Below are 21,650 nucleotides of genomic sequence, written 5' to 3'. Positions count from 1 at the left end.
GGCTGGCAGAGTAGGCAGCAGTGCCAGTGAGCAGGGAAGAGGGATTACACTGGTGTCTCTGGGAAGAGAACACGGTAGCGCCGGGACCGGTCTCCTCTCTGAGGGTTTGCACCCTCTTGGAGCACTGCTTTACCCCTGGAGCAGAGACACGGCGCTCTTTCTTCGCATATCCACCTCTCTGCACTGCCAGGGCACGGGACTGGCTCTTCCGCTGCCCCCAGCACGAGGCCACGGCAGACGTGGGGTGACGCCGCGGCAGTGCCAGCAGTGCGAGGCAGTACCACCGCAGCCATGGTACGCTTGAGCTGAGCGTGAGGGACGCTCCGTGACACAGTTCAAACGTGGGGCTCGTGTCCCTCACGTTGCAGAGGGGAAAATTAGTTCCTTCAAAGGCAAAAATAAATGCATTGATCAGAAAAATTGAAGACACCGATTAAACACAGCAATGCTAAGCACCAGTGTTACACGTGGGCAGACGCACAGCTTTTAAAACACGCCCTACAACCTCGCAGACTACAAACAGACGTACGTGGCCCAGCCTTAATTTGATCAATTATTCAAATATTCTGCAGACTAACGAGGGCTCCAGTTTGTACTTTCATGTACCCAAGAGACAGAATTCTCAGCTAGAAAAGCTATAGTGGATCTTTACTAGACTACATGAAAGGAAATATTTGGCCTTAGCAATTCTGCTTTTCTTCTTGGCTGCTAAACAGCCATAATGCACACATGCAAATTAGCCCACTTATCAATTATCCAAAGGCTGAGTCACTCCTGCCCCTCCTCCAAATCCAAATTTTTCCAATCCAAAAGCTGGCCCCTCCAGCTTGTGCAATTTACACTCCTTCTTAAATGCTATTTCTTAAATCTTCTCTTCATTTCTCATAATGTTTTGGCTCAACCTTTAATTTCAAACCAGTATTTCATGCAGATGGGGAAGATGCAGGTTATCCATACGAACTTCCCATTCCCCAGCACAGACACCTTCACAGGTCAAAACAGCTCTGCAAGCAGTACCTGCTGCCAGGAGGGGCTGGAAACCACGCTCTGCTCAGAAGCGAGATTTCCTTGCGTTTCACAAATAAGAAGCTCCAGCTTGGTGAACATTTAAAGTTAACATTAAGGGTTACGACTGCAAAACGAGCTCTGTCTTTACTGTGCTAGCAGAGGAGTTTCCACAAGCAATCCACAGTGACTGTGTGGGGTTTTTTTTCCTGTGGTGCAGATTCCTTCATCCCAAACGAGTCTGCCATGGAACTGTTCTGCCACACCCTGTGCAAGGAAGCTGGCCACCATTTCTCAGACGGACTGAAGGTTTCCAGCACCACACTGAGGTAAAAGGTGAATTACACTGGAAACAAACCCCAAAACATGTAGCTACAAACAGTAGTTGATTAAAGTGAAAGGTGACACTTACTTTTTTTTTTAAAAAAAAAAAAGGTTAATGTGAGTGTCTCTGAATACTGACAGCTCTGCTCCTGTAACACTCCTCAAGGCCCACCGGCCTCTTGGACCTGCCCTCATCAGTCTTTCTATTTGCTGCTGGAAACATCTGCATGAAACAGAATCTTTGTTTCTAGAGGCTACTCACGTGTTTAGTCCCTGGTCTCAGATGACCGCTGCAAAGGTCTCCTTCTTCCAAATGACCAACCCCCCCCAGAGCCGGGCAACGCTATCAGGGCCATAGGCGCTTGTGCCACGACAAACGGCTGTGCTCAGCCTTCCCCAGCAGTGCCGCAGCCCACTGAGGGGTCAGGGGGGCTCCAGAGCAGGGGACGGGAACAAAGATTCTGCCCGCAGCACCGCTGTGAGCCCCATGCTGCCTGTGTGAGCACAGTGCTAGCAACAGGGACCCTAAGGTGGGGGGCTCAGTGCCCACCAGGACAGGTGCTCCCCCTCCCCACAGAGCTGCTCCCCACCTCTGTGGTGGGGCCCAAATAATGAGAAACCTTGAGCTACCACACGGGGGGAGGCAACAGAGCCAGGACGCAGCCTTGCTCTGTAGCTGCCAGTCCCCCCACTCAGCACAGCCCCCCCAGACATCACACGGGGGCTGGAGTCCCCCAGCACTGCCCCACCCCAGACACTCCATGGGGGCTAGAGTTCCTCAGCACTGCCCCCCCCCCCCACCTCAGACACCCCACGGGGGTTGGGATCCCCCCAAACCAACCTTCAGCCTCTGCTCCACTTCAGGGGGAGCACCCCAACACCGAGCCCCCAGCCCACGGGAGGGAATGCCCCCCCCAACCACCACCAACCCCACACCCCCGCCACAGGGAGGGACACACTTCACCCACCCCAGCACCGACCACCCCTCACACAGCCTCCCACACACCTCAGCACCAACACAACACCCCCCCCAAAAATATATATATACACACACACCGGGGCGGGGGGAAATTTCCTTCTTTCTCCCCCCCCCCCCCCCCCCCCAACAAGGCCACGCCCGGTACCTGCCGCCCGGCCGCTCCCCAGCGCCGCCTCAACCGGCCGCCTCAACCGGCCGCCGCGAGGCCCCCCTGAGGCCCCCGCGAGGCCGCCTCGAGGCCCGCCTGTCCGCCTCACCGCCCCCCCCACCGCACCGCCAGCAGAGCTTCACGTCAGGCACGGCACAGGGCAACCCTCGGGGGGGGCGTCATGAAGGGCGGGAAGACGGAGGCCCTCTCCCCACACCGCGCATGCGCAGTCAAGGTAGCGAAGCCGAACGGGGCAGGCCGCGCTATGGCGGGGGCGAAGGGATATAAAGGGCGGCGGGGCGGGCCCTGGGGCCCGGCAGAATGGGGTGCGGCGGGGTTAGGGCTGGGCAAGGAAGCGGAACGGGACGTGGAACCGCTGGTAAGTGCTCCAGGGATCACCACCACCCCACCCCCCCCATTCCTCCCCGTCTCGGCGGGGCCCGGGCCCGGGCCCCGCCGAGACGGGGAGGAATGGGGGGGGGGGAGGAGCACGTTTGGCCCGCGGTGCCACGTTTTTTTCCCCCAAAACCCGAGTAGACCCCTTGGGCCTGGGTGTAGGCCGCGCACACACCCAGACAGGCTTTTCTCTGCCCGTTTTTTTTTGTTTGTTTGTTTTTTTTTTTTCAGAAAGGGGGTTTTAAAGCTCCCCCAAAATAAACTTGGGCCTTAAGAAGTCGAGGCACCTGCTGTGGCTCAAGTAGCTCAGGGCCCGTGGTTAGCTTTGAATCTGGCTTGGCCGGAGCCCACTGTGCTCAACCGTCTCTTTCTCCCGCAGCAGCCAGATGCCCAGGAGGAAGGAGGTGCCGGCGCTGGGCAGCCTTTGCCTGCAGAGCCTGGTCCAGCACATGCAGAGCATCTGGGTGAAGGACTACAGCGAGAACTACCTGGATGAGTACCAGTTCCGCTTCGTCATGGGGCCCTTTAACGACCTGGGTGAGACATGGGGTCTGGGGACCCCCTCCGTAAGGAGGAGGAGGAGGATGGGTGAGCAGTACCCGTGCGCTCTTGCTGACCTGCGACCACCCTCACAGCCAGCAGTTTGGTGCAGGACCTGATCCGGCTGCTGGGTGAGACCCGGCGCCTGACACGGGCAGCACTCCACTTGCTCCTGCTGCCTCACCTGCGGGAGCTGAGCCTGCGCCCTTGCTCCGGCCTCGCCAGCAACGCCATCGGCCAGCTCGTCGCCCTGCGCTGCAAGGTCAGCAGGCTGGGGGTGCCCACCGACCGTGGGGCTGCAGTAAGGGGGGCAGGGGATGCCCACCCTCCGTGGGTAGGTGCAGGGGAGACAAAGGGGTGTCAGGGTCCCCTTCACCCTGCTGAGGGGGCTCCATCTGCTTGCGGCAGAGCCTCAGCTCCCTGGACCTGCACGGCTGCAGCCGACTGTCGGCGGACATGCTGGTGGACCTGGTGGAGGGGCTGCCACAGCTGAGCCGCCTGGGGCTGGCGGAGACGCAGGCCAACGTGCAGGTGCTCTCGGCCGTTGGCTCCTGCTGCCGGCGCCTGCAGGAGCTGGACGTGTCCCACTGCAAGAAGGTGTCCCCGCGCGCCCTGCAGCACCTGGCCTATGACCCGCTGGCACAGTCCCTCTGCTGCCCCGTGCTCCGCATCCTGCTGGCCCGCGGCCTGGAGCCCTCGGAGGATGGCATGGTCGCGGCGCTGGCCTTCCTGCTGCTGGCCCTGCCGTGCCTGAAGTTCCTGGCCCACAGCGCCGTGCCGGATGCCCTTCGCCTCCTCCACGATCGGCAGCTGGACGGTATGGGGGACACCGAGGGCTTCCCCTCGCTGGAGGAGCTGGGGCGGCGGCGGGGGGCTGCCCCAGGGGGGCCCTGGCTCACCCTGCCCCTGCGGCAGGTGGAGGAGGTGGAGGAGCCCGCCCTGGCCGCCATCCACGCCGTCTGTCCCCAGGCCGAAGAGGTCAGCGTGTGGCTGGGGGACGGCCCGGCAGGCGGCTGGGAGCTGCTGGGCTGGGGCCGCCTAGCCCGGCTGACCCTGGGCTGTGCTGGGCGGCAGGGCCGGGTGCTGGCAGAGGTGCTGCCGCTGGCGCAGAGGCTGGGCCCCCGCCTGCAGACCCTGGCCCTGCATGGCTTCTGCTGCCAGGACGAGCTCTCCTTGGCCGCCCTCCTCGCCAGCTGCCCTGGCCTGCAGGCCTTCAGCGCTGAGCTGCATGCCCCGCCGGACACCGACCCCGACAGGGAGACCCTGGTCGAGCCACCCCACTGGGACACTGACCTGCTGCCCCACGGCCTCCCCCAGCTCCAGAGCTTCTCCCTAGCCCTGGCTGGCACCACCGGCATCTTCTCGGCCCGGCACGGGCTGGCGCTGCGTGCCACGCTAGCCTCACTGCTGTGCCATGCCCCGCGCCTACAGACCCTCCGCCTGCTCGGCGTCCCCTTCCCGCTGGACTCGGTGTTCCAGACGGTGCTGGCAGCACCGGGGCCGCCCCTGCTCGAGCTGCAGGAGCTCTCGCTGGCCGAGAGCCGGGTGTCCAGCCAGACTGTATGGCTGCTGCTGGCCTCTGAGGGCCACCTGCGCCGCCTGGACCTGTCCCACTGCCAGGACATCCACCGGCGGGACTACGACAGCTTCCTACAGGCGGTGCGGAAACAGCGGCTGGATCTGGAGATCGCCTGGGAGTAGCTGGTGCTGGCTGCACAGGGCTTTTTAATAAAGCATTTACACGGCAGCTGTCGGCACAGTCTATGCGCCATTACAGCGGCTGTCCTGGCGTGGCTGGGCCCTGTGGCCCCTCTCCCTCTTGGGAAGGGGCTTTAGGGGCTGTGCCTGCGGGGCCAGGGGGCTGGCTTAGGTGGGGTGACCCCCTCTGCTGTCCTTCGGGGTGCTGGCACCACCGGGGCTGGGGCAGCTCCTTGGTGGTGGCTGTCCCCCACCCGCATGGCACTGTCCCCCTGGCAGCATCTGACCCCATGTCCCGGGGAGACGCAGGGACCCCAGCACAGCATCTGGCAGCACCAGGTGGCACTGCCACATCCCCACGCAGAGCTGCTGCCGGCTCAGTGCTGAGGGCCATCAGTGAGCCCCGTCAGCCGTTCCGACTCTTCCCAGAGCTTGCGAGCGAGGCCGGCGTCGCGGGCGGCCGTGGAGGGCAGCACCAGCCTGCAGTTGCTGTCGAAGTACTTGCCCGTGACGCCCGAGACCTCCTCCGAGACGGCACAGTAAATGGTGCTGATGGCCCCCTGCTCTGCCGACTGCCGGGCAAAGAGGGGTGAGGAGGGGGCCTGGCTGCCCCCCGCCCACCCCACCACTGCTGGGGCCGTGGGATGGGAGGTCTGGGCAGGATCCGGCCCTGCCGTCTGCCCCTGCTCACCTTTATGAAAGGGCGGATGAGGGCGAAGAGCACCCGGACGGCCCAGCTGAAGTGGCGCATGATGCTGGTGCTCACCACGCCGGGGCTCAGGCTGTTGGCGATCACCCCTGCCAAGCCACACTGTCAGCGCTGTGCCGGGGTGCAGGGCTGGGGCCACAGGGACCCTGGCATGGGCAGGGCCCTGGTCCCTCGTTGCCATCCCACCTGGAGCAGCACCAGTAGCCCCAAGCCCAGCCTCAGAGCTGGGGCTCTTATGTGCCACGGCACCGGGGCCACCTTGGAGGACGTGGCCATCGCTGGCCAGGAGTCTCCCTGCCACGGGGAGCATGGGGGGTCCCAGGGAGTCTCTACCAGGGCTGAGACCCCTCAGCCCCATCGTGCGGCCCCCGTGTCATGGCACAGCAGCACAGGGTGGTTGGGATGGGCAGATGGCCCTGGGGTGCAGCCCTCCCTGGGAGCCCCATGGCACGGCATGGCTCAGCAGGGTACGGCTGGGCATTGTACATCAAGGCACAGCTCCACATGGCAAAGCATGGTATGGCCATGCGTGGCACAGAACAGCTAAGCATGGCATGGCACGGCTCAGCCCAGCACCAACCTGTGCCCTGCAGGCGCCGTGCCAGCTCGGCGGTGAAGAGGACGTTCATCAGCTTGGTGCTGTTATAGGCGGCATCGAAGCCACCAGGCCGTTCCTGCCCGGTGAGGTAGCGGCCGTCGGCGGTGCCCACGCTGTGCCGGAAGGACGAGACGTTGACGACACGGGCGGGCGCTGACGCCTTCAGGAGGTCTGCACAGAGCAAGGGGTGAGCGTGGAGCGGTCCCCAGAGCCCCCCGGCCCCAGCAGCCCCCAGCAGCTCACCCAGCAGCAGGTTGGTGAGCAGGAACGGTCCCAGGTAGTTGGTGGCAAAGGTCTGCTCCAGCCCCTCCGGCGTAATGGTGAAGGGCAGCCCTGGAACCATGGGGCCGGGAGCCAGGTTGGCATCGCCTGCCACAGCGGGACGGGGAGCTGGACCCCAGCTGGGGCCGAGATGTGGGCAGCGGACGCCTGACCCTGACTCCAGCGCGTACCGGTGAGGCCAGCGTTGTTCACCAGCACGTCCAGCCGCTTCTCCTCCCGCAGCACAGCCTGGGCGAAGGCGCGCACGGAGGCCAGCGATCCGGTGTCCAGCAGCCGCAGCAGCACCGCAGGGTTGCCGGTGGCCGCCCGGATCTCCTCCACCGCTGCCTGGCCCCGCTCCCGGCTCCGGCACGCCAGGATGGTGCGGGCATTCCTGCGGGCCAGGTCCAGGGCCACGCACTTGCCGATCCCTGCAGCACACGGAGCGGGCGCTGGCTGATCCCTGCTGGGTCCCCAAGGCAAGGGGTTCCTGGGGGTCTGTGCCCCCATTCCCGGGGTCTGGGCAGCCCCAGGGGCAGGGCAGGGCGATGGAGGGGGACCTCATCCCAGGCAGCTCAGCCACTGCCAGGAGCCCAGCGCCAAACCCCGGGCGCCCCAGCACCAGAGCGGGGGGCGGTAGCGGGGGGCAGCAGGGCTGAGCTCCTGGCTCTGCAGCACAGCGTGGCTGTGCGGAGAGGGGGACAAGGCAGGACAGCCGCTGCGGGGTGTAGGAAGGAGCTGGAGGTGGCAGCTCGCCGCAGCTCGGTCGGTGGCTCACCCTGGACCGTGCGAGCAGGATGGCCGCCACGGCCACCGAACCCACCCAGCAGCACTGCACTGTCAGTCATTAACCCAGCCGGGGCAGAGTCCAGCCATTGAGGCTGGGCCAGGGCTGTGGGCACGGGGGTGCCCAGAGCCCAGCGAGGCCGAGCTGCCCCTGGGCAGAGGACGCCAGCCAGCTGGAGCGGCTCGCCGGCGACCAGCTCCCGAGCGTGCGGCATAACGGCCATCAGTCAGCACGGTGCAGAGGATGTCCGATGGCACCCGGAGTGAGCGAGCAGGCTGTGGGCATGGGGCACCAGCAGCGCACCATGCATGCCCAGGGCCCAGCTCCCAGACACTCCTGCAGTCGTTTGCACCACCAAAGCAGAGGCTGTGTGTGGTCCAGTGGCTGGAGAAGGGGCACCCGTGTCCCCAGTGAGCCGCCCCACAGCACTGTCCCATCGTGCCGTCACCCACGCACGCGCCCCCAGCCCCTTGTCCATCCCGGGGGAGCAGGGAGCTGCCACCACCCCCGGCTCCAGCTGCAAAAGGAGGGTGGCTGGGTCCCATGGCCAGGCAGGACCCACAGCCCTGCACCCATGTCCTGCACCCCCCCCAGCCCCACGCTGACCCCTGCAGCCCTGCGATCCCCTGCCACCAGTCCCCGCTCACCGCTGTTGGCTCCAGTGACAATCACCGTCTTGCCAGTCAGGTCGGTGGGACACTTGCGGGGGTCCCAGGAGCGTCTCCTCCTGGCCCAGAGGAGCAGCCCCAGGAGCAGCGTGAGCAGGAACCAGCACGGGTGGCTGCAGGCACTCGGCAGCTCCATGGCTGAGGCACGGGGTCCGGCCGGGGCGTGGGGTCCGGCTGGGGCACCAGGGTGTAGCTGGGGGACAGAGTCCGGCTGGGGCCGGAGGTCAGCCGAGAACCTTCGCCCAGGTATGGCACGGTCCCGTCCCGCTCGCCAAGCCTCCAGGAGCGGAGAAGGGACAGCCAGCAGGAAAGTGGCTCACTGGGCTCTTACCTTGGGAGGGGCAGAGCAGGCAGGAGGCTGAGCCGCACACACGTCCCTTGTGCCATCCCAGGGCTGCTTGCCCACACCGGCTGGGGAGCGCCCTGCCAGCCCCGGGGGCAGCCGCTGCAGGAGGGGCAATGCCCACCGGGCAGCCCCAAGGTCCCCGTCCAGCCACGCGGGGACGCTCGGCCACGAGCCAGCGCTGGAGCCACGGCCCCGCGGGAGCAGGGACCTGCTGGAGGGGTTCACCGGGACGGGGGGGCAGCCCCAGTGAGGGACCCCAAGGTGCCACGCAGCACCCAGAGCATGTGGGGGATGGAGGAGGCCACAGCCCAGGGGTGGCCTCACGGCACGGTGGGTGTCCAGACAGACCCTGCCCACCCTGTCCCACCAGTGCAGCCCTGACTTGAGGTCCCCGTCCTCCCAACCGGGCTGGCAGCCTGGGAACGCAGGCACGGCTCTTCCCCAGGCACGCTCCCAGCTGGGCCCTTCTGGGGTTTTAGCAGCTCGACAGATGCTTCCCTCAGGAATGGGTCCGGCTTTCCTGAGGCTCCCGCAGCCTCTGAGCCTCCAGCACTGCACAAGCATCGCTAGCACCAAGCTACAGCTGGGCTCGATGGCCTTAACTGCCTTTTCCAACCTAAATGATTCTATGATTCTAAGCTGCTGCTGTTCCCTGGCCACGCCAGCCTCAAAAGCCTCTGGTGTTTCCCCAGCACCGACCTCCTGCCCCAGGTGAGCCGTCCCTGAGCTCAGCTGTCCCTGAGCATCGCCCCACACCGCCACAGCCAAATCCGGGTTCTTTAGAGAAAAAACTGGGGTGCTTGCGCAGCCAGAGCACTGTTGCAGCCAGTGAACAGCCCTGCGGCGGCTCGGCCCCACCGGCGCCAGTGGCTTTGGATGCAGGGAGCAGAGCTGGAGCCACCCGTTGGGGCTGCAGCCAGGCGCAGCGGTTGCAGCAGGGTGCAGGCGGCCTGGACGGCACAGGCAGAGCGGCTTGGAGGCGGCCGTGCCTGCGAGGGCAAGGACCTGGGCCAGCACCGCAGCCCGGGGACATGGGGCAGTGGCAAACCCCAGAGAGAGCTGACACAGTAAAGCCACTGGTGGCAAATCAGCCGCAGGGTACCAGCTGCATATGGCTACAAGCTGAAAAACAGAGCGTAGGTTGTTGTGTGATGTGTGCCGGAGGGCTGGCGGCTCTGTGGGCTGCTGCGGACCGTGCTCCCAGCCCTTGCTCCGGTGCAGGAGCTCGTGGTGTAAGAGCCGCAGGGCTGGTCTTCAGCATGGGACAAGAGCCGAGCGACGGGAACCTCTTTATTGTATTTCTGTTTTCTTTAGCAGCACGGTCTCGCCAACAGCTGGCAGAGCCCGTGCTGCTCTGCGACGCCGCATCGGTGCCCTGCCCTGGTGCACCAGACCTGGTGCTCATGGTGGTAACTCGTGGGGATGCAGGGCCAGGTGGAAACGTGCCGAAAGCCACGGGCGAGGAGCCCGCCTAGGACAGGGGTCTCTCCCGGAGCTCGGGCATCCAGCCAACATGCTGGGCTGCAGGGTGAGAACAGCACCCAGCCAAACACCCAGCCACGGAGCTGCTGGAGCCAGTTTCCCAGCAGATGAGCTCTGGGATCGGGCAGGTCTGCTCCTCGGGGTGCGAGGGGGAGGACGGAGGGGAAGCCCATGGGACACCGCCAGCCTCCCACAGCACCGTGGCTCCTGCCCGGGGCAGTGGCTGCCCTGCCAAAGTGGAGACACGGCACGTGGGGAGCCCGGGGGGAACCCGACCCAGCTGCACCCTCACGCTGGGGCTGCCGTGAGCAGCGAGGCTGATTCTGGGAAACGTGTGGGACACGGCGAGGAGCCAGGCAGGACTGCCGCGGCGGTGGGGACCAGGAGGGGGCTGGTACCGACCGGGGGATTCATCCCCCACGCCGCTCACGGGCCTCGGGGCGGTGTGGGGGGTGTGCTGCCTTCAACACTCGCCATCACCCGTGACCTGCCTGGCCGCAATGGCCGGGAAGGGCACAGTGGGGCAGATGGGTCTCAGGTCCCGCTTGGCCTCCTCCGTCTCCTCACCGTGCGCAGGGATGCAGAGCCCGCGCTTCACGCTGCCGTCCCGTCTGACGGTCACACCAGGGGCCAGCCGAGCGGAGTCCAGCAAGGAGCAAGGAGCTGCTGCCTCCCCTGCGGGAGCTGAGCCTGCGCCCTTGCTCCGGCCTCGCCAGCAACGCCATCGGCCAGCTCGTCGCCCTGCGCTGCAAGGTCAGCAGGCTGGGGGTGCCCACCGACCGTGGGGCTGCAGTAAGGGGGGCAGGGGATGCCCACCCTCCGTGGGTAGGTGCAGGGGAGACAAAGGGGTGTCAGGGTCCCCTTCACCCTGCTGAGGGGGCTCCATCTGCTTGCGGCAGAGCCTCAGCTCCCTGGACCTGCACGGCTGCAGCCGACTGTCGGCGGACATGCTGGTGGACCTGGTGGAGGGGCTGCCACAGCTGAGCCGCCTGGGGCTGGCGGAGACGCAGGCCAACGTGCAGGTGCTCTCGGCCGTTGGCTCCTGCTGCCGGCGCCTGCAGGAGCTGGACGTGTCCCACTGCAAGAAGGTGTCCCCGCGCGCCCTGCAGCACCTGGCCTATGACCCGCTGGCACAGTCCCTCTGCTGCCCCGTGCTCCGCATCCTGCTGGCCCGCGGCCTGGAGCCCTCGGAGGATGGCATGGTCGCGGCGCTGGCCTTCCTGCTGCTGGCCCTGCCGTGCCTGAAGTTCCTGGCCCACAGCGCCGTGCCGGATGCCCTTCGCCTCCTCCACGATCGGCAGCTGGACGGTATGGGGGACACCGAGGGCTTCCCCTCGCTGGAGGAGCTGGGGCGGCGGCGGGGGGCTGCCCCAGGGGGGCCCTGGCTCACCCTGCCCCTGCGGCAGGTGGAGGAGGTGGAGGAGCCCGCCCTGGCCGCCATCCACGCCGTCTGTCCCCAGGCCGAAGAGGTCAGCGTGTGGCTGGGGGACGGCCCGGCAGGCGGCTGGGAGCTGCTGGGCTGGGGCCGCCTAGCCCGGCTGACCCTGGGCTGTGCTGGGCGGCAGGGCCGGGTGCTGGCAGAGGTGCTGCCGCTGGCGCAGAGGCTGGGCCCCCGCCTGCAGACCCTGGCCCTGCATGGCTTCTGCTGCCAGGACGAGCTCTCCTTGGCCGCCCTCCTCGCCAGCTGCCCTGGCCTGCAGGCCTTCAGCGCTGAGCTGCATGCCCCGCCGGACACCGACCCCGACAGGGAGACCCTGGTCGAGCCACCCCACTGGGACACTGACCTGCTGCCCCACGGCCTCCCCCAGCTCCAGAGCTTCTCCCTAGCCCTGGCTGGCACCACCGGCATCTTCTCGGCCCGGCACGGGCTGGCGCTGCGTGCCACGCTAGCCTCACTGCTGTGCCATGCCCCGCGCCTACAGACCCTCCGCCTGCTCGGCGTCCCCTTCCCGCTGGACTCGGTGTTCCAGACGGTGCTGGCAGCACCGGGGCCGCCCCTGCTCGAGCTGCAGGAGCTCTCGCTGGCCGAGAGCCGGGTGTCCAGCCAGACTGTATGGCTGCTGCTGGCCTCTGAGGGCCACCTGCGCCGCCTGGACCTGTCCCACTGCCAGGACATCCACCGGCGGGACTACGACAGCTTCCTACAGGCGGTGCGGAAACAGCGGCTGGATCTGGAGATCGCCTGGGAGTAGCTGGTGCTGGCTGCACAGGGCTTTTTAATAAAGCATTTACACGGCAGCTGTCGGCACAGTCTATGCGCCATTACAGCGGCTGTCCTGGCGTGGCTGGGCCCTGTGGCCCCTCTCCCTCTTGGGAAGGGGCTTTAGGGGCTGTGCCTGCGGGGCCAGGGGGCTGGCTTAGGTGGGGTGACCCCCTCTGCTGTCCTTCGGGGTGCTGGCACCACCGGGGCTGGGGCAGCTCCTTGGTGGTGGCTGTCCCCCACCCGCATGGCACTGTCCCCCTGGCAGCATCTGACCCCATGTCCCGGGGAGACGCAGGGACCCCAGCACAGCATCTGGCAGCACCAGGTGGCACTGCCACATCCCCACGCAGAGCTGCTGCCGGCTCAGTGCTGAGGGCCATCAGTGAGCCCCGTCAGCCGTTCCGACTCTTCCCAGAGCTTGCGAGCGAGGCCGGCGTCGCGGGCGGCCGTGGAGGGCAGCACCAGCCTGCAGTTGCTGTCGAAGTACTTGCCCGTGACGCCCGAGACCTCCTCCGAGACGGCGCAGTAAATGGTGCTGATGGCCCCCTGCTCTGCCGACTGCCGGGCAAAGAGGGGTGAGGAGGGGGCCTGGCTGCCCCCCGCCCACCCCACCACTGCTGGGGCCGTGGGATGGGAGGTCTGGGCAGGATCCGGCCCTGCCGTCTGCCCCTGCTCACCTTCATGAAGGGGCGGATGAGGGCGAAGAGCACCCGGACGGCCCAGCTGAAGTGGCGCGTGATGCTGGTGCTCACCACGCCGGGGCTCAGGCTGTTGGCGATCACCCCTGCCAAGCCACACTGTCAGCGCTGTGCCGGGGTGCAGGGCTGGGGCCACAGGGACCCTGGCATGGGCAGGGCCCTGGTCCCTCGTTGCCATCCCACCTGGAGCAGCACCAGTAGCCCCAAGCCCAGCCTCAGAGCTGGGGCTCTTCTGTGCCCCGGCACCGGGGCCACCTTGGAGGACGTGGCCATCGCTGGCCAGGAGTCTCCCTGCCACGGGGAGCATGGGGGGTCCCAGGGAGTCTCTACCAGGGCCGAGACCCCTCAGCCCCATCGTGCGGCCCCCGTGTCATGGCACAGCAGCACAGGGTGGTTGGGATGGGCAGATGGCCCTGGGGTGCAGCCCTCCCTGGGAGCCCCATGGCACAGCTCAGCAGGGTACGGCTGGGCATTGTACATCAAGGCACAGCTCCATATGGCATGGCATGGTATGGCAAGGCATGGTATGGCCATGCATGGCACAGAACAGCTAAGCATGGCATGGCATGGCAAGGGACAGTATGGCTCAGCCCGGCACGGCTCAGCCCAGCACCAACCTGTGCCCTGCAGGCGCCGCGCCAGCTCGGCGGTGAAGAGGACGTTCATCAGCTTGGTGCTGTCATAGGTGGCACCGATGCTGCCAGGCTGCTCCTGCCCGGTGAGGTAGCGGCCGTCGGCGGTGCCCACGCTGTGCCGGAAGGACGAGACGTTGACGACACGGGCGGGCGCTGACGCCTTCAGGAGGTCTGTGCAGAGCAAAGGGTGAGCGTGGAGCGGTCCCCAGAGCCCCCCGGCCCCAGCAGCCCCCAGCAGCTCACCCAGCAGCAGGTTGGTGAGCAGGAACGGTCCCAGGTAGTTGGTGGCAAAGGTCTGCTCCAGCCCCTCCGGCGTAATGGTGAAGGGCAGCCCTGGAAGAGAGGGGCACGGGGCACCGTGGGTCGGGAGCCAGGTTGGCATCACCTGCCACAGCGGGACGGGGAGCTGGACCCCAGCTGGGGCCGAGATGTGGGCAGCGGACGCCTGACCCTGACTCCAGCGCGTACCGGTGAGGCCAGCGTTGTTCACCAGCACGTCCAGCCGCTTCTCCTCCCGCAGCACAGCCTGGGCGAAGGCGCGCACGGAGGCCAGCGATCCGGTGTCCAGCAGCCGCAGCAGCACCGCAGGGTTGCCGGTGGCCGCCCGGATCTCCTCCACCGCTGCCTGGCCCCGCTCCCGGCTCCGGCACGCCAGGATGGTGCGGGCATTCCTGCGGGCCAGGTCCAGGGCCACGCACTTGCCGATCCCTGCAGCACACGGAGCGGGCGCTGGCTGATCCCTGCTGGGTCCCCAAGGCAAGGGGTCCCTGGGGGTCTGTGCCCCCATTCCCGGGGTCTGGGCAGCCCCGGGGGCAGGGCAGGGCGATGGAGGGGGACTTCATCCCAGGCAGCTCAGCCACTGCCAGGAGCCCAGCGCCAAACCCCGGGCGCCCCAGCACCAGAGCGGGGGGCGGTAGCGGGGGGCAGCAGGGCTGAGCTCCTGGCTCTGCAGCACAGCGTGGCTGTGCGGGGAGGGGGACAAGGCAGGACAGCCGCTGCGGGGTGTAGGAAGGAGCTGGAGGTGGCAGCTCGCCGCAGCTCGGTCGGTGGCTCACCCTGGACCGTGCGAGCAGGATGGCCGCCACGGCCACCGAACCCACCCAGCAGCACTGCACTGGCACGGCTCCGCAACGGTGCTCCGGCGCAGTGGGAAATGAGAGGCACCGGGGGGGGACGGACCCCAGCACACACGGGGCACCCTGTCCCTGGGCACACAGGGGGACACCCCAGTGCCCTGCATGCGGGGGGACACCCCAACCCCGACACGTGGGCTCCACTGCACCCCCAGCCCTGCGGGTCCCACCACCCCCAGCTGTGCCAGCCCCCGCCCCGTGCTTTGCAGTGGGACACGGGTGGGAGCAGCGACCCCGTCCCTGGCACGCAGCTCTGGCTCCGGTGCGGTGTGGTGCCCATGGTGGCCGGCAGTGCGGTGGTCGGCTGGGACGCAGCCAGCAGCGCGGTAGCCTTAGCTGTCAGTCATTAACCCAGCCGGGGCAGAGTCCAGCCATTGAGGCTGGGCTGGGGCTGTGGGCACGGGGGTGCCCAGAGCCCAGCGAGGCCGAGCTGCCCCTGGGCAGAGGACGCCAGCCAGCTGGAGCGGCTCGCCGGCGACCAGCTCCCGAGCGTGCGGCATAACGGCCATCAGTCAGCACGGTGCAGAGGATGTCCGATGGCACCCGGAGTGAGCGAGCAGGCTGTGGGCATGGGGCACCAGCAGCGCACCATGCATGCCCAGGGCCCAGCTCCCAGACACTCCTGCAGTCGTTTGCACCACCAAAGCAGAGGCTGTGTGTGGTCCAGTGGCTGGAGAAGGGGCACCCGTGTCCCCAGTGAGCCGCCCCACAGCACTGTCCCATCGTGCTGTCACCCACGCACGCGCCCCCAGCCCCTTGTCCATCCCGGGGGAGCAGGGAGCTGCCACCACCCCCGGCTCCAGCTGCAAAAGGAGGGTGGCTGGGTCCCATGGCCAGGCAGGACCCACAGCCCTGCACCCATGTCCTGCACCCCCCCCAGCCCCACGCTGACCCCTGCAGCCCTGCGATCCCCTGCCACCAGTCCCCGCTCACCGCTGTTGGCTCCAGTGACAATCACCGTCTTGCCAGTCAGGTCGGTGGGACACTTGCGGGGGTCCCAGGAGCGTCTCCTCCTGGCCCAGAGGAGCAGCCCCAGGAGCAGCGTGAGCAGGAACCAGCACGGGTGGCTGCAGGCGTTGAGGATTTCTTGGCTGAGCAAAGGCATGTTAGCAATCTAGCCGTTATGTGGGAACGAAGCATAAGTTTACGAAATACTTTAGCAGACAAGGACGCTGTGCCCTTGTACGCTGGGAAAAAAAAAAGAAGATAAGAAGAGCCTGACAAACAACACCTGGACACGGAAGAATGAGATAAGTAACTGCTGGACACCTCGTGAAGAAGCTTGCACAGCCAATAGAGAATAAGATAGTGTCGCGTGAAACGGGGCATTGTACCAATTAGAATAATGCTCAAGGCGCGTGGACATAGAAGCTTAGCCAATAATAACGCTGTAGTTAGCGCGTGTTATCACTTTTTTCTATATAAACCCCGTAAAGCCCTGTAATAAAGGAGAACGATCATACTCATATTGAGACTCCGTTGTTACTCCGGGACCGACTCCCACTCCGACATGCAGGCACTCGGCAGCTCCATGGCTGAGGCACGGGGTCCGGCCGGGGCGTGGGGTCCGGCTGGGGCACCAGGGTGTAGCTGGGGGACAGAGTCCGGCTGGGGCCGGAGGTCAGCCGAGAACCTTCGCCCAGGTATGGCACGGTCCCGTCCCGCTCGCCAAGCCTCCAGGAGCGGAGAAGGGACAGCCAGCAGGAAAGTGGCTCACTGGGCTCTTACCTTGGGAGGGGCAGAGCAGGCAGGAGGCTGAGCCGCACACACGTCCCTTGTGCCATCCCAGGGCTGCTTGCCCACACCGGCTGGGGAGCGCCCTGCCAGCCCCGGGGGCAGCCGCTGCAGGAGGGGCAATGCCCACCGGGCAGCCCCAAGGTCCCCGTCCAGCCACGCGGGGACGCTCGGCCACGAGCCAGCGCTGGAGCCACGGCCCCGCGGGAGCAGGGACCTGCTGGAGGGGTTCACCGGGACGGGGGGGCAGCCCCAGTGAGGGACCCCAAGGTGCCACGCAGCACCCAGAGCATGTGGGGGATGGAGGAGGCCACAGCCCAGGGGTGGCCTCACGGCACGGTGGGTGTCCAGACAGACCCTGCCCACCCTGTCCCACCAGTGCAGCCCTGACTTGAGGTCCCCGTCCTCCCAACCGGGCTGGCAGCCTGGGAACGCAGGCACGGCTCTTCCCCAGGCACGCTCCCAGCTGGGCCCTTCTGGGGTTTTAGCAGCTCGACAGATGCTTCCCTCAGGAATGGGTCCGGCTTTCCTGAGGCTCCCGCAGCCTCTGAGCCTCCAGCACTGCACAAGCATCGCTAGCACCAAGCTACAGCTGGGCTCGATGGCCTTAACTGCCTTTTCCAACCTAAATGATTCTATGATTCTAAGCTGCTGCTGTTCCCTGGCCACGCCAGCCTCAAAAGCCTCTGGTGTTTCCCCAGCACCGACCTCCTGCCCCAGGTGAGCCGTCCCTGAGCTCAGCTGTCCCTGAGCATCGCCCCACACCGCCACAGCCAAATCCGGGTTCTTTAGAGAAAAAACTGGGGTGCTTGCGCAGCCAGAGCACTGTTGCAGCCAGTGAACAGCCCTGCGGCGGCTCGGCCCCACCGGCGCCAGTGGCTTTGGATGCAGGGAGCAGAGCTGGAGCCACCCGTTGGGGCTGCAGCCAGGCGCAGCGGTTGCAGCAGGGTGCAGGCGGCCTGGACGGCACAGGCAGAGCGGCTTGGAGGCGGCCGTGCCTGCGAGGGCAAGGACCTGGGCCAGCACCGCAGCCCGGGGACATGGGGCAGTGGCAAACCCCAGAGAGAGCTGACACAGTAAAGCCACTGGTGGCAAATCAGCCGCAGGGTACCAGCTGCATATGGCTACAAGCTGAAAAACAGAGCGTAGGTTGTTGTGTGATGTGTGCCGGAGGGCTGGCGGCTCTGTGGGCTGCTGCGGACCGTGCTCCCAGCCCTTGCTCCGGTGCAGGAGCTCGTGGTGTAAGAGCCGCAGGGCTGGTCTTCAGCATGGGACAAGAGCCGAGCAACGGGAACCTCTTTATTGTATTTCTGTTTTCTTTAGCAGCACGGTCTCGCCAACAGCTGGCAGAGCCCGTGCTGCTCTGCGACGCCGCATCGGTGCCCTGCCCTGGTGCACCAGACCTGGTGCTCATGGTGGTAACTCGTGGGGATGCAGGGCCAGGTGGAAACGTGCCGAAAGCCACGGGCGAGGAGCCCGCCTAGGACAGGGGTCTCTCCCGGAGCTCGGGCATCCAGCCAACATGCTGGGCTGCAGGGTGAGAACAGCACCCAGCCAAACACCCAGCCACGGAGCTGCTGGAGCCAGTTTCCCAGCAGATGAGCTCTGGGATCGGGCAGGTCTGCTCCTCGGGGTGCGAGGGGGAGGACGGAGGGGAAGCCCATGGGACACCGCCAGCCTCCCACAGCACCGTGGCTCCTGCCCGGGGCAGTGGCTGCCCTGCCAAAGTGGAGACACGGCACGTGGGGAGCCCGGGGGGAACCCGACCCAGCTGCACCCTCACGCTGGGGCTGCCGTGAGCAGCGAGGCTGATTCTGGGAAACGTGTGGGACACGGCGAGGAGCCAGGCAGGACTGCCGCGGCGGTGGGGACCAGGAGGGGGCTGGTACCGACCGGGGGATTCATCCCCCACGCCGCTCACGGGCCTCGGGGCGGTGTGGGGGGTGTGCTGCCTTCAACACTCGCCATCACCCGTGACCTGCCTGGCCGCAATGGCCGGGAAGGGCACAGTGGGGCAGATGGGTCTCAGGTCCCGCTTGGCCTCCTCCGTCTCCTCACCGTGAGCAGGGATGCAGAGCCCGCGCTTCACGCTGCCGTCCCGTCTGACGGTCACACCAGGGGCCAGCCGAGCGGAGTCCAGCAAGGAGGTGAGCTGCCGGGGCATGGGGCTGGGGAGCTGCGGGGATGCCAGGGGGGGTGGCTGGAGCCGTCCCCTCCCTGCAGTGGCGAGCCCCCGGGGCAGCCGCCAGCTGCCCAGCTCCGGTCCCCGGCTGCGCCTGCCGGCACCCTGGGGACATGCCGGTGGCTTGGTCTCCGCGCTCGGGTCCAGCACCTCCACCTGGGGCCTGATCCAGCGCTCAGGCCGGCTGCTGGGACTCCACCTGGGGACCCCCAGGATGGTGCCAGACCCCTCTCGCTTCGCTCCCATGCTGCGCAGGGGCCTCCCTGACCGGATTGATACCAGGCTGCTGCAGGAGGGAGGCGGCAGCGGTGGCATGCGGCTGCTGACCACCACTGCACCGCTCCCCTCCACGTCCCCATGGGAGGTCCGTGGCGGACGCCGTCCCTGCTCTGCCTGCCCCAGGGTCTCGACTGGGCTTGGGGGTGGGCAGGGGGCTGGTGGCCTGGCCGGGCAGAGCGGGGCTGGCCAGGTGCGGGGAGGTTTTCTCTCAGGGAGACAGGGACTGATGGCTGCCTCGTCCAGCAGCAGCTCCAGGCAGGACAGCCCTGGCACAGGCAGGATGGTGCTGGTGCTGGTGACCTGGCCAGAACACTGGGTCTGCGCGGGGGAAGCTCTGGCCTCATCTGCCGTGGGGGGGTCCTGCCTTCTGTGCTGGCATGGAGCCCGCACACTGGAAACCTGCCCAGGAGGGAGCAAAGGGGGACCTGGTGTGGGCTGGGGGCGTCGAGGTGCCCGATGGAGGTGACTCGGTGTCGGCGGCACTGACTCCCCAGCCAGCACTGGCAGAGGGTGCAGCCCCGGCGCCCTCGGTGCATGGGAGCTGTGTGGGCGCTGCTCCTCACCCACGGGAGCTGACGGCTCAGCCGTCGGCATCACAGTGCAAGGAACCACCCCGGCAACAACCAAACACCTCCCAGGGCAGCCCCAGCGAACAAGCCAGAGCTCGCCCTTCCCCCCTGCCCATGCATGCTCTCCCCTGCCCACCTCAGCATGGACCCCCCCCCCCGGCTCCTCGGGGGGTGTTTAGGGAGGCTGTGCCTTGGCAGGGGCTCTGCAGCACCACCCGGAGGACCCCCCTGCCAGGACCAGGGGCTCAGCGGCTGTCCCACAGGCCCAGAGCAGCCCAGGCTCGGCCCTTCCCCATGGGGCTCACTCAGGACCACAGGGGTGTTTGGGGCACATCTCACCTCTCCCTCACCAGGGGACAGATGGATGCACAGGACGGGAACGGCGCCCTGTGCCCAGGAGTCTATGGCGCAGGGCTCGGGCTCCTCATCCTCCTGCCAGGTGCCATCTCCCTCGGGGTCCGTCTCCCCCTCATCCCGCGCCAGGAAGCGCCACTGGACGATCTGCAGGAGGGCATCCTGTGCCTGGCCCACGGTGAAGGCCACAGTCTGCAGGCAGAGGCAGGGATGAGCCCCCCCACTCTGGCCCGCTCGGCACCCCACGCCCTCAGGCGCCATCCCACACCACGGAGCAGAGGCTGTGGGGAACCTGCACTCGTCCCGGGTGCCCAGGATCCCCCCAAAAGCAGGGTCTGGGTGCGCTCACCTGCCGAGCCACATCGGCTTTTGTGCACTCGTCCATCACGCGGCCCAAGAGCTCTGCGAGGATGTCCCCGGCATCCCTGTCCCCCCGTTCAGCCTCGAGCAGGGAAAGCCATTCCGCCTCGGGCAGGCGCCTGGGGACTACGTCGGCTCGGGCAGTGGTGATGGTGGGCAGCCGGGACTTCTCCCCACGCGACTTGGAGGTGGCCACCCGCTCCCGGGGGGTCATTTTCTGCAGGGAGACACAACAGCCCTTGCAGCTCCCATGTCTCCGCACGGTGCCAGGGGGGCAAGAGGAGCCCCGGTCAGGACACCCGCAGCCCGGGGCAGGACAATGGCAGAACGGCCCCAGGGCCATGTGTTCCTGGCCACGGATACAGCCCCCCCTCAGCTTGAGAGGGACCAGAGACAAGGCCCCCCTCGCACATGGCCCAGGGGTCTCTGCTTCCCCAGGCCCCCTGGCAGCGACACCGGAGTATGGGGGAAGCGGGGGGACCCTCCATGCCCTGTCCCAGGCATGGGGGGGGGGTGTCTCTGACATGGCATCCCAGTGCCCTCCCTGGCACCCCCCATGTACCTCAGCTCGTCCCAGCACACCCCAAGATACCCCAGTACATCCCAGCACACCCCAATACACCCCAAGATACCCCAGTACATCCCAATACACCCCAGCTCATCCCAGTACACCCCAGCTCATCCCAGTACATCCCAGTACACCCCAGCTCATCCCACCACACCCCAAGATACCCCAGCACATCCCGGTACACCCCAGCACATCCCAGTACACCTCAGTACACCCCAAGATACCCCAGCACATCCCAGTACACCCCAGCTCATCCCACCACACCCCAAGATACCCCAGCACATCCCAGTACACCCCAGCTCATCCCAGTATATCCCAGTACACCCCAGCTTGTCCCAGCACACCCCAAGATACCCCCGTACATCCCAGCACACCCCAATACACCCCAAGATACCCCAGTACATCCCAATACACCCCAGCTCATCCCAGCACACCCCAAGATACCCCAGCACATCCCGGTACACCCCAGCACATCCCAGTATATCCCAGTACACCCCAGCTCATCCCAGCACACCCCAAGATACCCCCGTACATCCCAGCACACCCCAATACACCCCAAGATACCCCAGTACATCCCAATACACCCCAGCTCATCCCAGCACACCCCAAGATACCCCAGCACATCCCGGTACACCCCAGCACATCCCGGTACACCCCAGTACACCCCAAGATATCCCAGTACATCCCAGTACACCCCAGCTCATCCCAGCACACCCCAAGATACCCCAGCACATCCCAGTACACCCCAGCTCATCCCAGTATATCCCAGTACACCCCAGCTCGTCCCAGCACACCCCAAGATACCCCCGTACATCCCAGCACACCCCAGTACACCCCAGCTCCTGCCAACCCACCCCCTCGCCCCCCCGGCCGTACCCCCCCCACCTCAGCCATTCCCCCCCTCCCCCGAAGCGGGAAGCGTCCCGGTCCCCATGGCAACGCTGACCCCGCCCCCGACGCACGGCGCACGGTGACGCCACCGCTGCGCGCCGTC

At 66.5% G+C, this 21,650-nt stretch overlaps 6 protein-coding genes across 6 annotated transcripts in view; 2 read left to right on the top strand and 4 right to left on the bottom strand.

The window, feature by feature from the left end:
* The window catches only part of DCTN1 (dynactin subunit 1), an 84,298-nt gene extending 81,728 nt beyond the window's left edge, over positions 1-2,570 (bottom strand). Inside the window, exon 1 of the mRNA XM_075034085.1 lies at positions 2,454-2,570. The gene's annotated coding sequence lies outside the window, so the exon portion shown is untranslated. The remainder of the gene's footprint in view (positions 1-2,453) is intronic.
* Positions 2,571-2,695: 125 nt separating this feature from the next.
* On the top strand, positions 2,696-5,104 carry LOC142034613 (uncharacterized). Its single transcript, XM_075036230.1, has 4 exons — positions 2,696-2,835; positions 3,232-3,389; positions 3,488-3,654; positions 3,801-5,104. The coding sequence occupies exons 2-4, from the start codon at positions 3,239-3,241 to the stop codon at positions 5,091-5,093; spliced, it is 1,611 nt and encodes a 536-aa protein (XP_074892331.1). The 5' UTR covers positions 2,696-2,835; positions 3,232-3,238; the 3' UTR covers positions 5,094-5,104.
* On the bottom strand, positions 5,100-8,249 carry LOC142035216 (retinol dehydrogenase 12-like). The gene is made up of 6 exons (XM_075037131.1): positions 8,093-8,249; positions 6,850-7,089; positions 6,641-6,730; positions 6,380-6,568; positions 5,782-5,888; positions 5,100-5,662 (listed from the first exon to the last, which is right to left on the bottom strand). The coding sequence occupies exons 1-6, from the start codon at positions 8,247-8,249 to the stop codon at positions 5,468-5,470; spliced, it is 978 nt and encodes a 325-aa protein (XP_074893232.1). The 3' UTR covers positions 5,100-5,467.
* A 1,494-nt stretch (positions 8,250-9,743) lies between these two features.
* Positions 9,744-21,581, bottom strand: C1H2orf81 (chromosome 1 C2orf81 homolog). The gene is made up of 5 exons (XM_075037738.1): positions 21,542-21,581; positions 20,078-20,305; positions 19,714-19,920; positions 18,386-19,204; positions 9,744-10,503 (listed from the first exon to the last, which is right to left on the bottom strand). The coding sequence occupies exons 1-5, from the start codon at positions 21,548-21,550 to the stop codon at positions 10,405-10,407; spliced, it is 1,362 nt and encodes a 453-aa protein (XP_074893839.1). The 5' UTR covers positions 21,551-21,581; the 3' UTR covers positions 9,744-10,404.
* Positions 10,623-12,144, top strand: LOC142034792 (uncharacterized). Its single transcript, XM_075036610.1, has 2 exons — positions 10,623-10,694; positions 10,841-12,144. Exon 2 carries the CDS (start codon positions 10,889-10,891, stop codon positions 12,131-12,133), a length of 1,245 nt encoding a protein of 414 aa, XP_074892711.1. The 5' UTR covers positions 10,623-10,694; positions 10,841-10,888; the 3' UTR covers positions 12,134-12,144.
* LOC142035143 (retinol dehydrogenase 12-like) lies at positions 12,140-15,842 on the bottom strand. The gene is made up of 6 exons (XM_075037006.1): positions 15,544-15,842; positions 13,946-14,185; positions 13,721-13,810; positions 13,460-13,648; positions 12,822-12,928; positions 12,140-12,702 (listed from the first exon to the last, which is right to left on the bottom strand). Exons 1-6 carry the CDS (start codon positions 15,713-15,715, stop codon positions 12,508-12,510), a joined length of 993 nt encoding a protein of 330 aa, XP_074893107.1. The 5' UTR covers positions 15,716-15,842; the 3' UTR covers positions 12,140-12,507.
* Positions 21,582-21,650: the final 69 nt, after the last annotated feature.

This window comes from Buteo buteo, chromosome 1 (genome assembly GCF_964188355.1).
Source record: "Buteo buteo chromosome 1, bButBut1.hap1.1, whole genome shotgun sequence".
Lineage (NCBI taxonomy): Eukaryota > Metazoa > Chordata > Aves > Accipitriformes > Accipitridae > Buteo > Buteo buteo.
Note: the sequence above shows the minus strand (reverse complement) of the source record. Positions and strands in the feature narration are given on the sequence as shown.

Coding starts and splice junctions, on each gene's coding strand:
- LOC142035216 (XM_075037131.1), bottom strand. CDS start 8,249: ATGGAGCTGCCGAGTGCCTGCAGCCACCCGTGCTGGTTCCTGCTCACG. Junction 6,731..6,849: donor GAACAACGCTGGCCTCACCG/GTACGCGCTGGA, acceptor CCATGGTTCCAG/GGCTGCCCTTCACCATTACG. Junction 5,663..5,781: donor TCATCCGCCCTTTCATAAAG/GTGAGCAGGGGC, acceptor TTTGCCCGGCAG/TCGGCAGAGCAGGGGGCCAT.
- LOC142034613 (XM_075036230.1), top strand. CDS start 3,239: ATGCCCAGGAGGAAGGAGGTGCCGGCGCTGGGCAGCCTTTGCCTGCAG. Junction 3,390..3,487: donor GGGGCCCTTTAACGACCTGG/GTGAGACATGGG, acceptor CCACCCTCACAG/CCAGCAGTTTGGTGCAGGAC. Junction 3,655..3,800: donor TCGTCGCCCTGCGCTGCAAG/GTCAGCAGGCTG, acceptor TGCTTGCGGCAG/AGCCTCAGCTCCCTGGACCT.
- LOC142035143 (XM_075037006.1), bottom strand. CDS start 15,715: ATGCCTTTGCTCAGCCAAGAAATCCTCAACGCCTGCAGCCACCCGTGC. Junction 14,186..15,543: donor TGTCACTGGAGCCAACAGCG/GTGAGCGGGGAC, acceptor CGTGTGCTGCAG/GGATCGGCAAGTGCGTGGCC. Junction 13,811..13,945: donor GAACAACGCTGGCCTCACCG/GTACGCGCTGGA, acceptor CCTCTCTTCCAG/GGCTGCCCTTCACCATTACG.
- C1H2orf81 (XM_075037738.1), bottom strand. Junction 19,921..20,077: donor AAGCCGATGTGGCTCGGCAG/GTGAGCGCACCC, acceptor CTCTGCCTGCAG/ACTGTGGCCTTCACCGTGGG. Junction 19,205..19,713: donor TGTCCCCTGGTGAGGGAGAG/GTGAGATGTGCC, acceptor CCTCCTGGGCAG/GTTTCCAGTGTGCGGGCTCC.
- LOC142034792 (XM_075036610.1), top strand. CDS start 10,889: ATGCTGGTGGACCTGGTGGAGGGGCTGCCACAGCTGAGCCGCCTGGGG.